The 14,990-nt window shown below is 44.5% G+C and overlaps 1 protein-coding gene across 1 annotated transcript in view; it reads right to left on the bottom strand.

Annotated features, from left to right (window-relative positions):
* Positions 1-1,508: 1,508 nt before the first annotated feature.
* YY1 (YY1 transcription factor) overlaps positions 1,509-14,990 on the bottom strand; it is a 25,156-nt gene continuing 11,674 nt past the window's right edge. The window contains exons 2-5 of the mRNA XM_065906181.1: positions 12,571-12,733; positions 5,300-5,360; positions 3,467-3,625; positions 1,509-2,679 (exon numbers count right to left, since the gene is read on the bottom strand). Of these exons, the coding sequence (XP_065762253.1) occupies positions 2,497-2,679; positions 3,467-3,625; positions 5,300-5,360; positions 12,571-12,733 (566 nt within the window). The 3' untranslated portion in view covers positions 1,509-2,496. The remainder of the gene's footprint in view (positions 2,680-3,466; positions 3,626-5,299; positions 5,361-12,570; positions 12,734-14,990) is intronic.

The raw sequence follows: 14,990 nt of genomic DNA, 5'->3' as shown, positions 1-14,990 counted from the left end.
AAACTTTCTTCCAACGCCCAATGAAATTCCTTTCAGAAATTAACTGCAGCTTGAGAGAAAAACACATGAACACAGGGAGAAGAGTTAAGGGGAGCAATGGCTATTCCACTCAGAAAGGGATGGGAGAGATGACGGAAGGCATCCCCAAGGGGTCAAGGCACAGAGGAAGAAGAACCTCCCTCCAACTCAGGGTCATGGCATGGCTCTTGGGGCCGCTGGGAGATTTCCCCACGGCCTGATTCTTGTCTCGCCGTGGGCCCTTGGGCAGGAGTCCTGAGGATGACGCCAGGACCAGGCTCCAGTGTGGCACAGCGCTGGGTGAGGGCGTGACCCCTAACACAGTCCCTCGGGGGGCTGCTGACCCGATGGTGGGGAGGGACGCACGGGCACTGACTCTGGGCAGCGGTGGAGGCCTCTGCCCCAGATCTAGGCAAAGCAGCACAGGTTCGCGCTCGGGCGCTCAGCTTTGCAGGGGACATCCACCGCAGGCTTACCTCTCTCCTGACTGCCAGATACAGCAAAGCCTGGCTTATCCAGAGAACAGCTGGGATCTTCTGATTAACTCAGTTCCATCAAACTACTCAATGGATAACAGATTCTAAACAAATTAAAAAAAAAAAAAGCGTCTCAAGTTAAATTTTTCATTTATGATTCAGAAGGCACTTCAAAATTCCGGAGGGCCACAGGGTCCCTGTCATTAGATCACCAATTCTCCTGGACAGGACCAATGGAGAAGCTGAGAGAGACAGGGCTGTGTTCTGGACCTGATGGTGTCCTGGACGTCTTGTACCTGAATCACTGGTATTAGCTAGTCTGTCAATTACTCTGCAGAATCAGGCATACAGCACAAAGACATACAGTATGTTTGCATTTTGAATAAATGGGATTTTGCTGTATCATGGCAGTTTATAAAATAGTCTCACGAGTCTGATATTTGACTCAAAGTAAAATCCAAAAATTATAATCATACATTTAAGAGGTCACAACATGAGAGGTCAAGTACTCATTGAGTACAGTTTTCTTAATAACCGAATCACCTTGCCAATCTGCACTATCCATTTAGAAACACGGAAGGAAGGAAGCTACTGGCGTTCAACTGCTACAGTGTGCTAACGCTGGCAGAGTCCACTAGATGGAGGAACCAAGGCTCTCCAACCAAAGAGCCTATAACCTTAGCGCTTCCTATTAGACCAGCCAGGGCCTGCAGGGGCCGCTGAGGGCGGCCTGGGCGGCGGAGATGCCTTGTCTCCCCTCTGGCTCGCGCCCACTGCCAGGTGACACCTTACCTTGAGACCACACACACAGGCCGGGCACAACTGCTTCAGTCTCGCGTTTGCTGGGGGAGCCAAAGTCAAAGTCCTGTCACCAGCGGGCCCGGTGCGGGGTACTCTGAGGTAGTTCCTTAACTCGGGGTGCCTGTTACCTACTCTCAAAATTCAGTACATGTGGGAAGTATTAAAATATCCATGCATCGCTTTAATCACAAGTCACTGTAATTGAGTGCAAAATAAAGGAAACTTGAGTTGCTTTATTTAGCTTCCAATTTCTGGGAGGCTCAAGAACTGTAATTATTCTGGACAACAAAAGGAAATAAGACTGTGCTTACAGATCTTTTTCTGCCATATTCTTTCTGTAGGATTGCTATTTTATTGTTGCCCTTTCTGTTACATGGGATGTACACATCAGGTGTTAAAAGGTACAATACATTCTACGACTGAGCACCACTTTCTGTAACTGAACAGGCAAAGAAATTACACTGAACATCAGCATCTGGCAGTATTTTTCGGAAAAAAAAAAAAAGTGACTAAAATGGGTTTAAATTGATTAACACTATTAAATCACATCTAATATTTGATACTACATGATTCAATACAGCTATACGATACAATTATACAAAATGTGTTAACATCAAAGAATACAACCAAAATTAAGATAGCAAACAAAACCTATATAACTTTTTTTTGTACAGGAAAAATACTTTTGAAGTATGCATGTAACTGCCCATTCTTTTAAAGAAAATCTACTGCAAGCAAAGTTATCAACCTCCAGAAAAATCACACATAGCATTACTAAGCATATCCCCAAAAAGTGTACAATATGCACACTTGGAAAATACAAAATTAAAAAAATTGTAAGCAACAGGTGAGCTTCATATTTATAAGAATGTGAAAAGAAGTCCCATTTTTAGCACTGTTGTATAAAGAATTGTCTTTTGATGTGAAGTTCATGAATCGTCCTCCTGTTGGGACCACACTTTACAAAAACACCGTGTTTTTGAAACGAGATTACAGAGCAAGATAGAGCATCTTAGCAATGTCATCTTATTAAAGTTTTTTTTTTTTAATTTTTACTACTTTATCAAAACATGTCCCTTGGGTATGTAGGATTCATTTTTAAAATTCTTTTCTAGAAACAATATACAAAGGAGAGGCGTGTTTATTCCCAATCACACTCCTGGAAGATGCTTCCCGAGGCTGAGGAGGGTCTTCTCTCTTCTCACTGGTTGTTTTTGGCCTTAGCATGTGTTAAGATGTGAGATTTCAGGTTAGTTGACTGAGCAAACTTCTTATTACAACCGTCGAAGGGGCACACATAGGGCCTGTCTCCGGTATGGATTCGCACATGTGTGCGCAAATTGAAGTCCAGTGAAAAGCGTTTCCCGCAGCCTTCGAACGTGCACTGTCAAGGAAAAACCAGAGATTACCCGCTCAGACTCATGGGGCCAGGAAGGTGGCAGCTCAAGGCTGCAGGGAGGAGCCTGTTGCTTCTACTTCACTCCCTTCCGCCCTACCCCGGGGGGTGGGAAGCTTTCTAAACACATTCTAGAAATAGGGCAGGGAGCTCCAAGGCTGCCGGGACAGCTCCTAGGACAACCGGTGGATAGCCCTCATGAATTGTTTAATACAACATAAGAGAAACATTCAGCAATATAGCAAGAAATCTTCCTAAATCTTACATGAGGGTCCTAACACTTCTGTAAATATTTCAAATCATAAGAGACAAACGGTTAGGAAGGCTTCTGATATTAAGTATTAAAACAAAAAGAACATGCTAGATTTAGTGGCATTGCTAATTCATTCACTTGTTCATGGGCTTCTAAAAACAAGGCAGAATACTACTTTAGAAGTTACTCTCCTATATGAAAATTTTAGAAGCTCCCTGTCAATATTCTACAAAAAAATATTAATCACACCAAGCAAACTGCTTGAATCCCAACACACAGGAAGTGCTGTTTTCAGGCTCGCTCTTGAGCAGTCTTGTGCTTCTCCAGACCTGAAGTCCACCCCCAGAAGCACCTGCTATATCCTGTCTGGTACCACACAGGTACGAGCGGTGGAGCTGAGAGCCAGGGCAGCCCCTGCCCGAGTCCCGGGGACCCCACCGCGGGACCCTGCAGGGGCCTCTCTGGGCAGCCGCCTTGCTCACACCTGCGGGGAGAGCGGAGGGGAGACGGAACTGGCTCTACCTGAAAGGGCTTCTCTCCAGTATGAACCAGTTGGTGTCGTTTTAGTTTGGAGCTCTCCACAAAAGCTTTGCCACACTCTGCACAGACGTGGACTCTGGGGCCGTGGGTGTGCAGATGCTTTCTCATGGCAGAGTTATCCCTGAACATCTTTGTGCAGCCCTTTGAACAGAGAGAGAAGCTTAGTGGTCCACACTGCGAACTTACACACGATGCTTCCGCCTGACAGCCTCCACTCACGCAGGACAACAAGCCCCCGCCCTCCCCACTGAAATGTCACTTCACATCACAGCAGAAACAACTAAATTATTTAAGACGAAAACCAAACAACCCCCGCTCAGAAAGGCCTTATGTAATGCAAACTTCTGTTTTACAGTGAGGAAACTGAGGCTTAGAGATGTCTTTAAGTAGACTTGCCCAAGGTCACGCTACTAGCAGGAGCCAGGCTGGGAGCAGCAGCCGACCCTGGCTCCGTGCCCCGCGGCCGCCTCTTGCGGCCGCGCCCCAGATGAAGAGCAGCAGCCTTGAGAGAGGGAGCTGAGATGCCGGCGGTCCACCGCCACCTGGGGCCCGCACTCTGTGCTGCAGCAGTGGGCTGTCACTCTCCATCGCCTGCTGCCCCCTCCTCCCTCTGCCTCTTTCCCCTTCCTGACAGAGAAAGAAGCCAGAGGGTCTCCCAGGAATGCCCCTGCAGAAGAGATGTGCTTTGTGAGACATCGGGAAGGGCAGCAGGGAAACGGACAGCAGAGAGGGCAGGGGTGTGCAGGCTGGGAAGGTGGCCCGACACCGCTGCTTCTGCAGCTGTTGCCCAACAATGCAGCGGGTGGGGAAATGATCAGACAGCAGGACGGAAGGACAGCATGAGTCAACACCGGACAGCTTCACAGGCAAGGGGGGTGTGGGCGGGAGCCAGCTTCCACCGTGATCCCTAGGCTGAGTTTCTACTCAGAAAACAGAATTTTAAGAAAACTCTAACTGGGAAAGAAATACAGAGAAGGTAGAGAGATGTTGAGCACTTAAGACAAAACTGTTTTCAAATGCGTATTGCTATTTGGCCTCAACAGAAATGCCTTTCTTTACGTTTCAAAATTTCCACAGTAACAACATTTTTTTTAAAAGACAAAATAAATTTGTGGGAGCACAGTCATCAGAGGTGAGACGGTGAAACTCAATCTATCCTTCTTCAATTGTTTTTTAAAAATTTATTCCATTCAAAACCTCTCACCGTTTTTCTGTACCACCTATACGATACTTTTGTCAGTGTTACCTCTAATTAAGTTTACAGACCCAATCTGTATCTCAAAGTACTTTTTAAAGCTATCTTTAGAAACTAATAATAACAACTACATTTGAAAACAATTAAGTACCCCCTAGCAACAAACAGCTAACAGGTAAATTTAAGAAAATTGTGGAAGAAATGATGAGATCTTAATAGGCTTACTCTAGCACTATCCAAAATCAAATTTCCATAAGGAGCCCACAGTCCTATAAAGGCCCATGGGTGAGACACAACCCAATGTCTTCAGATTAGACTTGTTTAACAACTCAAAAAGAAGAAGAAAAAAGGAGAAATAAAATCCTAACAGTATATTCAGTATATAGTGACAATAAAAACACTGTTGCCCTACAGTAATCCCATTTAAGAGTATTTAAATTTAAGTGACCTTTAAGGAACAGCATAACTTTCATCACAAAATACGATCTCTTGAGTTTAGAACCCAGATTCTAGTTCCTCACCGAGTCTCAATTATGAAGATGGAAATAAAAGTGCGACTTCTTATAAGCTCTCTACAACTTCATTCACAGAAATGAACACTTTCCCCTAGCATTACTTACTTTATGAGGGCAAGCTATTGTTCTTGGAGCATCATCTTCTTTAATTTTTCTTGGCTTCATTCTTACCAAAGGGGGGAAAAAAGAGAGAGAGAGAAAGATTTGTAGGAATGGGTAGATTCATCTGGCATAAATCATATAGTCCCTAAAATGCTTTCCCTGTAAGTACAAAAACTAAGATTACAACACGCTGCCGTGAAGGGGAAGGGACGAGAAGACTCACGTTCACAGAGGACCTGTGACTGAAGCACGCTCCCGCCTACAGGTAAGGAAGCTCAAGCACAGGCACAAGTGAAGTGCTGCCTCCGGTCTCAACGTCAGTAGGCTGGTGCATCTTTAGGATGGCACTGTGATCTGTGTGATTTAAGTATCTGCTCCTTCTTCCCAACTCTTTAAGTAAGATATGAGGGGGGGCCTTAAAGGGGGGTGTCCATCTTATGATGGCAGAAATTATCTTTATTATAATAGACCATTTTTAAAGGGTTACAGAAAAGTCCTTTTAAACAAAGTATTACCTATCTATGTATATAAACCTTTTTTCACACAAAAGTCCTTTAAAACAAAGTATTACCTATCTATCTATATATACCTTTTTTCATACCGCTTAATTTTTATCATACTATCAGTTGTGGTGGTGGTGGTAGGAGGGAGATACAGTTTTAAGCACTTGGGCAGTCAGGGAGAGCCTTTTGTGGAGTGACTACCCAGAGCTTACTTGGTAACTTTTACCTACCTGCTATTTTCACTGAACCAACCTTCGGTCTTTTGTCAAAATTTTCTCTCCAAAACTCCCTACAGATCTGTGTGTGGTAGAGGGGTGAGAAAATAAGAGCTTCTAGAAAGACCATGAGGATGAGCATGTAGTGAACTAAGCTGATGTCCCCTAGAGTAAGCTGGCTGACCGTCACTCTTCCACGACAAAGACCGCGAGGCACTGAGCGGTCATCTCCCAGTCAGCCGAAGCCGTAACAATACCACCCTTCTTCACTCTTTATCTGAGCTCAGATACTCCTTCCTCTGTCACATCTGAACTCAGAAATCATCTCATGAAACTTGCCACGCCCTGGATGAGCAGAGGTGAAACAACTTTATCTGCTAGCTATAACTTATCTCTATGGAGTTTGTTCAAGATCATACACCTTTCCTACTTGGAATTCTAGGAGAATACTCTCAGTCTGGTATCCTCCTCAGGCCAACCCTGCAGTTACTTGTTCTTTCTTGTACTTGGAAGATTACCGCATCAGTCAGCAAACATTTTCTCAGTGCCCGTTCTTTACAGGGCTCTGAACTGGCCTTTGTTATCTTAAATACTATTAAGTCCTGGAGTCTGGATCTGAGTTCACAAAACTGTAGGTAGGGCAAAACTGGCGCCACTGCGCCACCTGGAGGTTATAACAACCAAGTGTCCATTAAGAACCAACTCCAGCCTTCCCAACTGAGGTGTTTCCTCTTTGAAGATTCCACTCAAGTGCTGTCCTGGCTGTGGAGATAAATACATGACTGTCTTTGTCCAAATTCATAGAATGGTAGTAACCTAAAAGAGGGTGAATTTTACTGTATGCTAATTATCTCAAAAATAAAACACTCCTCACTTTGTGGGTTCGAACTTGGGGACAATGGTAATGAAATGCCTATGTCAATAGGATAGTAGGTGCCGCCCAGTTACCTCAGCGGGTGCCAGACCCCACAAATTTTTTTAATTCCTAGGAATTTTTATTCTGGAAATTTTCAAATATACCTAACAGTAGAGAACAGTTCTACATGCCATTCACCCAACTCTTGATTTTTGGGAATGTTAAGTTGCATTTTTGAAAAAATGTCATTTTCAAAATGTATGCTAGTATTTAGCAATATAATTAAGTTTTGAATGAGAATGTTAAATGTACCTGGGCAAATACCCTTGGACTCAAGGAGGAAGTGAAAGTATTTAATTGCAGTCACTCTTAAGCTTGTTGGCAAGTCACTCTTCGTCACTACAGAGTGGCAAATGAGGCAGTATATTCTGGTACCTTTTACACTATATTAGAATGCAAACACTGAAAAGGTCATTTTCCAAACAAGTATGCTTAGAATGAAAGTGTTCTGTTTTTGTGAGTATAGACTAAAATTTCTGTGGCAACAACTGGTACAAAAACCTACAAAATAAATCCTAAAAAAGATGAATTTTCTTACAAGACTACAATTATATACTTCTACTTAGAGTATCTTCTTGATCGACCCAAACGAGCCAGAAGTAACAAGACTTGAGCTTCTCCTCGGCTGACTTGGACCTGGAGACATGACAACGGCAGAGGCGTCATGAATGAGACAGAATGGGATGTGTGACTGGTGCCGCACGACCTTGAGCAAATCACTTAACTTCTCAGCCTCAGTTTCTTATTCTGTAAAAAGGCGAAAAGCTACCTAATCAGAGCTATGAAGGTTAAAAAGAGATGCTATGTTAAGCTCTTGAGAAACAATGGCTAGTATTACTGCCAGCCTGTGCTAAATGGGCTTAGCCAAAAATGAGTTTATTTCTTAAAAAAAAAAAAAAAATCACAGTTGTATTCAACCCGGAAGGTACCGGGAACTCCAAACCACCATCATCAACTAAAGAACTGTGAGACTGAGAAACGATGGCAAAGGTAAAGCAGAAAGGCCCCCTCCATGCATTAGAAATTTATGGACAAGCCAGGGAGCCAACAAGTTTCCTGTTCAATTAAAACCCTAGTTTTAGTAGTCTTCTCTATGACGTCTATGACGTCACTGCTGACTTCACAGGATGTCATCCTATGTACACTGTAAAGGTTGGATACCAGGACCACAAACTGTAGGAATTTCCTGGACAATTTTCAGCAGGGTATTAGATAAACCAAAAGTTCCAACTTAGTTAAACGTGCAAATATCCTAGAAGCTAAGATGAAAGATTTCTGAAGAAGTGATTCTTCAGACTGGAACCATCTGTGCTGACAGGACAGTGGGCCCTATGTAACAGAGCTACCATTCGCAAGCACAATTCACCTCCCTTTGTATCAACTAAGACAAATGAACCCGTTTTTCAAGCCAATTCTCTCTTGGACAATGTACATTCATTCATGAGATATTAAAGAGTTTCAGGGCACTTTCAGCTCCACCATCACATCTTTGTATTAATCCAGTGAAAAATCCTCGGTCGGGGGCGGGGGGGAAGCAGTAAATCACAACAAAAACCCCCAACAACTCAGATCTGACCACTGGTTATTCTGATCTTCCTGGACAGGTTTCCTAAGGGCTAATATTAGTTAATGAAAAATGCACAAATTTAACCAGGAAACAATTCTCCAGGTCCCACCCACTATCCCATTTTTGAACTATTTACTAAAAGGACATTTCAAGAAAGAAGAAAATCACCCTAGTCCCACCTCCCCGGTACCGTTGACTTTCAAATAACTATTTCCTATACTTGTCCACATACACAAAGTGATTACTAAGCAGTCTAGGCTCAGTGCAGCTGGAACCTGAGCGTTCTCTGTTCATTTCAAGTTCAGTCCAGAATCCCATCATGCCAGTATATGGAGAAGAGGGGAAAGCAGCTAACATGCCTCCTTAAGCCAAGAACTGACTCACACGGTGGAGGTGGATGGAAAAAGGAGGCCAGCAGAACAAGTTCTGTGCATTTTTATAAACCAAGAAGATGAGATCTCGTCCCCAACCAGTTTGAAATTTGGTGCTTCTTTGTCCCAGTCACCAATTCTGGGGCCTCTTCTCAAAATGTGAAGCCTGAACAGTAACAGGGCACCCCAGGCTCAACTCTTTCTCACCACCACTGCCTCAGTAGCCATTTAGTTTTACATCATCTTTTCAAAAGCCCTGAGATAGTATGGAAAATGGAGGTGAGGATGAGCCCGACTGCACGGTACCCCAATCCTATGCCTTTGCTTTGTGTATGTTGTCAAGAGGAGCAAGATTTCATTCTATTCCATACACAAAATGAAGTATTTACCTGGTTGATTATAAAACAAAAGAAACATACCCCACATTCAGATAACTACGTAAGTAACGCTTACTAAAGAATTTAACTGCGTGTAAGGATCACACTTCCTGCGCTCTAAGGCCAATACAGCAGCTTCAGTACCAAAGAGCGAATTTTCTTAGTCAAGTCAAATGAGTCTTCTCTCTAAATAATGTCAAAATAATGTTCCATTTTTAGACCATGGTTTTCTTAACCCTGCCACCCTGGTCAGGACATTTCTGATTATCTTTTCTTCTTTAGAAAACTCTTTCTCACACCACCATCTTCTATCCTCTTGATCATTCTAACTACTGCTGAATGAAATGGGACTTTTCTTAAAGAAATTCTTACAACCCACTGACTCCCTATTCTAAACTGAATAAGTTTTCCAGTCTGCTGCATAGCTGTCTTCTTGATATTCTTTAGGAAGTCTTTCCTCTGATACTCATCCTCATTTTACTGGAGCACACCCTTAAGTAACCTCTTCAGAAAGGGTACATGCAACATAAAGCGAATCCTTTAGGCATCTGAAATTGTCATTGTTTTGCCCTTGTGTTGGATAGATAGCTTTGCTGGATCAAGAATCCTATGTTGTAATAATTTTCCTCAGAAATTTCAGAACACCGCTCCTCTGTCTTCTAATTATCTATTGCTGTTGAAGAAAATTCTCATTCGGGTTTAATTATCATTCTTTTGTAGGTGACCTATCTTTTCTCCCTGGAAGCCTTCAGGTTCATCCTCAGTGATTCAAAATGTCCCAAATAGATGGATACCTGGTGTCCCTGGGTCCCTGTCCCTGTGGGTGGCCTCTTGCTCAGGAGTAAGGTCCAAGGCAGGCTGACGCAGGGCGGAAAGGCCTCATGGTGCCTCCTGAGCTCAGAGATGAAACATCCTGGAGTTTCTTTCAGAGGACTGGGGACAAGTTTTAAGATCTGCTGCCCCAGTTCTCCAGCAACAGGAACACGCAAAGCGTCCTCAACACCTAATTATTTCTACTGCTCACTGCCCAAAAGGCCCCACACCTCTGAAAACCTTGCCTCAGCCCTCTGCTCCTGCACCAAGACCACTTCACAAAGTATAACCTAGAGAAACATTCACTCTCCGTCCCGCAGCCTCTCCGGATCCCCACTGGCTCTCGCAGGGCTCTGCTCCGCTCTCGAGCACTGAACCAAACCCTGCTGCCCAACTGCAAAGCCCTCTCCCACCTCCCCATCACCTGAGGAGCAAAGCCTTCTAGTGTGCGTTAAAAAATTTAAGGCACACCAAAATGTGCATTTTCATGCCTCTTTTGCCTTCTCCCCAAGACCATCAAGCTACTTCTCAACCTTCCATCATCTCCTGCCACCTCAGCACATTTCTTCACAGGTACAGTCTGACCTCTGGCTCAGGCCTTCACGAGCTCTTCTTCAACTGGCTTCTCCTACTTCCTGGCTGTACCTGCACCCATCCAGTCTGGATACAGCTGAAAATCTGTATTAAATCTCTGATCACACAGCCCCCTTTCTCTGCCGCTTAAAAACCTTCACCAGATGTCTGCTACATACAAAGAAGCACATGTCTTGGCCCCGTTTGCAGCCTCTAATGATCTGGTTTGCATTTACCTAAACGCAATCACTTCTCTGTAGCTGTCATCCAGTCAGTCGCTCGGTCGTCCCGGACTCTCTGCTTCCCCATGGACGGTAGCATGTCCCTGTAAGCATCCTAATTCACAGCCCAACGTGGCTTTTTTTGTTTCCTGAATAGGTACTGGATACTGAATGTGTGCTGTGTGCAGCCTATCCCAGCATGGAGGCCCCACAGACACCCATCCACCTGTCAGAACTCCTACGTCCTTCAAGGCCCAAACCAAGTGCTCCCCTCCCCAGGGCTCTCCTTGACTCTGCTCCACCTCTCTATCCCTGGGACAGCAGCCCATGCCCTCAATACACCTGAGTACCATAAGAAAGTTACAACTTTCAGAACTCTGTGACAATGTTAAACACAGGTATGATACCTGGCTCAATCTGTCCAAAAACTCTTGGCCTCACTGCTGAGTATGTGTCCTGCAGAGGCCATTTTTAGTTGTACTTCAGGGTGGGGTGGGGGGGGGTGGGGCACAGCAGGGCACCTAGTTATCTAATTCACACACCTATATTAAAAATATGAACACCAATAAGAGGTGGAACACAATAAGAGCAGTTAACAAGAGGATAGGGCTTTATTTTTTTAAAGCCGTGATAAATCAGAAATAAATTAATTTTTACGTCCCCTACCACTACAGTTTCACTGGAAAGGAGAAAAGGGTACAGACTCTTATCAAAGCACAATAGGATTCTTATACCCACATGACATGTGGAGAAACTGAGGTTTCAAATGGCTGGAGGCCACCCACCTTGTCTCTGGCAGGCAGGGAGAAACCAGGACACCCCAGGGTCTCCAGCTTTTCTCTACTCTGCTCTCCAGAAGAGGAGGGGGAAGAAGTGTCCACTCTGTTAGAACAGGCGTGCACAGACTTCTTTCTCACCCGGCAATCCTGTCCTTGCCTCAATCTCCTGGGCTGTTCCAGGCTCCATCCAACCTCAAGTACATAAAAGGAGACCACCTGCTCCAGATCTTATCAGTTTATTTCATTTAAAATTGTACATCTCTGTGGGTTTTCTCCTGTCCTTATAAAAACTGCCAAGCAGCACTAGAAAATAATGTGAAAGGGGACCAAGGTTTCTCTAAGGACCTGGCTGGTTTCAGTCAAAACAAACAGAACAGTCATTGGGTTCAGACCTGCCTTCCTGCTTCTCACCTTGCACAGTGGAGCACAGGGTCCTAGACCTGAATATTCGATCCCCTCCTATCATGCCAGCTAAGATCAACAACACACCAGGAGCCTAACTGATGACACGCTGAAATCGGAGCTGATGAAGTCCTTCCTAGTGGTCAGTTGCACAAACCTAGTATAGACCCAGGGCTCCAGCAGCTTCAGACCAGGACAATACATGCAAATTTAAAATGAAGACAAAGAAGCCAGGAAGTAGTGTAAAGACATCCATTTCCAAACAAATATTAAAAACGTGCAACTGTGTTTATTCACAAGCAACATCAATTACAGAATTTAAAAGTAGGCATTTGCTTCATCTCTTTCAAATCTAAAACAGTGCCACTTAAAATAGCACAGTTACCACTGAAAATAAAAGCAAACCGCTTTTGTTTTCAGAAGCTTCCCGAGAGCAAGAATACAAACCACTATTGTTGTTTAGGCACCAAAACTCACAGCTGGCAACACTCAAGCACCTTCTCTACCTAGAAGAGAGGGAAAGTTCTTGAAACTCACCTAGCAAATTCTGCTAGTTGTTTGGGATCTGAGAGGTCAATGCCAGGTATCCCTCCAGGAGGAAGTTTCTTTCCTGTCATATATTCTGAATAATCGGGAGGTGAGTTCTCTCCAATGATCTGTTCTTCAACCACCGTCTCATGGTCAATATCTTTTTTTTCGTCTGAAAAACATAAGATGGATCGTGTTAGCTGAGTAAAGAAGTTATGTGAGCAAACACATTTTAAAAACTATAAAAAGTGCTTTCATCAGCATCTTCTTAAATGGGGTGATTTATAGCCACTATCTCTTAACCACTCAAGCCAGTCTTTCCCCCCTCAATCTCTTAAAATCCTGTTTCGGCCTGAAGGTCACCAAAAGTCTCAAGGCCAAAGTCAACAACTCTCCCCTGTGTTCCTTCTGAGACTAGTGGCAAGAGCTGGCCATTATTATTTAAGTTCTCAGCACCCACTTCTCTCCGCTCTATGCCCACGTCTCTAGCTGGCTTACTTTCAGCTTCCCTGCTTCTCCTCCTACCCCTTTCTCGGAGTTCTGCTTTCCGTCCAACACACACACTTCCTGTTAACCACCAACTCTGCATGGCTGACTCAAATTTGATTTTCTAGCCTTCATCTCTTAGCAAGCCTCTTGCCTACCTCTCCAGCTCCTCATTCTTCACTCCAGCTATATTGGCCTTTAGTTCCTCAAATGTACGTTGGACCATCCACCCTAACCTCATGGCCTTTGCCCATGCAATTTTTATTGACTACAATGTGCAATCGGAGCTGTGTGATTTTTGTTATCCACTTCTACTAGATTGTAAACTCTATGAGGACAGGGATATTTGTCAGTTTTGTCCCCCACGTAGCCTTCACAGCCTTGCTCAGAGCCTGCATATAGGTTTGCAAGTGTGCTAAGTCGCTTCAGTCGTGTCTGACTCTCTGTGACCCCACGGACTGTAGCCCACCAGGCTCCTCTGTCCGTGGGATTCTCCAGGCAAGAATACTGGAGTGGTTGCTACTCCCTTCTTCAGAGGATCTTTCCAACCCAGCGATCAAACCCAGGTCTCCCACACTGCAGGCAGATTCTTTGCTGTCTGATTCACTAGGGAATGTTGGTTTTCAAATATGTGTTCAAAGAATGTAGCACAACTCCACTCATACGTCTTACCACCACATCTAAAAACAGGTTAAAAAAAAAAAAAGGAAGACTGACTCCCACAATCAATCTCCTATATTCCAAACACCAAGTCCTATTTATCATTCTAGGTCCTATGCTGTCTGACCTCACTTTACCACATCTAGTCTTTTACTTCTCCTTGGCTCAACTTCTCTCAGGGCTGGTTGATTCCATCACTCCAGCCTCAAAAGTCTTACCTTGAACTCCTGGATTATTTACGAATAGTAACACTGACAAACTCTAAATCATGCTGTTTTGAACTTCTGTTGGCCTTGTCGCTCGCTCAAATTAGAGTGAAGCACCTGGAGGGCAAAATCCCAGCCTCCTACCACTGTGGTGACTAAAGCAGAAAACAGAACGCGCCGAAACTCTCAACGCTAACTGAAAACCTGTGCTTCTCTGCCCAACTGTTTCACAATGAAAAACCCAGAAGACAGTTTTAAACTTTAAATGCTTCCCCCCATTCTTTACATGAGGGCACGTCATAAGTCATCTGGCAGTATCAAGGACAGGAACCGTAGTTACCGGCATCAGTTACAGAGCTGGGACTCCACACCAACCGGACTCCTTCATTTCTGTTCTCAGGCTGTGGTCATGCCTATACCCTCTGAGCCCCCCAAATGAGGCACAGTGCCTAGGACATCCACCTTCTATTGGTACCAGAATGATGGGGTGTAGGGAGGCTGCTCCCCCTGCCCCCACTGAAGCCACTTTTCTTCTCATGAAGAAGCACTCTCGTTTGTATCGTTCTCTTACAAGAAAGATGGCAAGGTTGAGAACCACTGCGCACTTGATCTTAGCCAAAAGACCGAGAAGCGATTCACTGCAGCTCTGAGAAAGCCACTGATAAGAATTATGAAAGAGTGCCGAGGCAGGACGACAGCTGGATGCTTGGCATAACAGAATCACAAGTTCAAGCACTCCTTGTATTAGTTCAACACATATGAACTGTCGAGGCACCGTTCTCGGCAGCAGAAACAAAATCAGGTCTCTGCCCTCATGGGACTTATGTTCTGGCGAGGAAGTTGTCTCAGTTTAGGCTGCTGAAACAAAAATAGTCTAGGGACTTCTCTGGCGGTTCAGTGGTTGAGAATCTATCTGGCAAACGCAGGGGCATGAGTTCGGCTCCTGGTCGGAGAGCTAAGGTCCCACAGGCCTTGGGGCAGCTAAGCCCTCACTGCAACTGCGGAAGTCCGTGCACCGTAACTAGAGAGAGGCCTTGCATTACGACTAAAGACCCAATGCAGCCATAAACAAACAAA

This window comes from Muntiacus reevesi, chromosome 15, assembly GCF_963930625.1.
Source record: "Muntiacus reevesi chromosome 15, mMunRee1.1, whole genome shotgun sequence".
In the NCBI taxonomy this organism is placed as follows: Eukaryota; Metazoa; Chordata; class Mammalia; order Artiodactyla; family Cervidae; genus Muntiacus; species Muntiacus reevesi.
The sequence above is the reverse complement of the archived record's forward strand: the minus strand, read 5'-3'. Positions and strand labels throughout refer to the sequence as shown.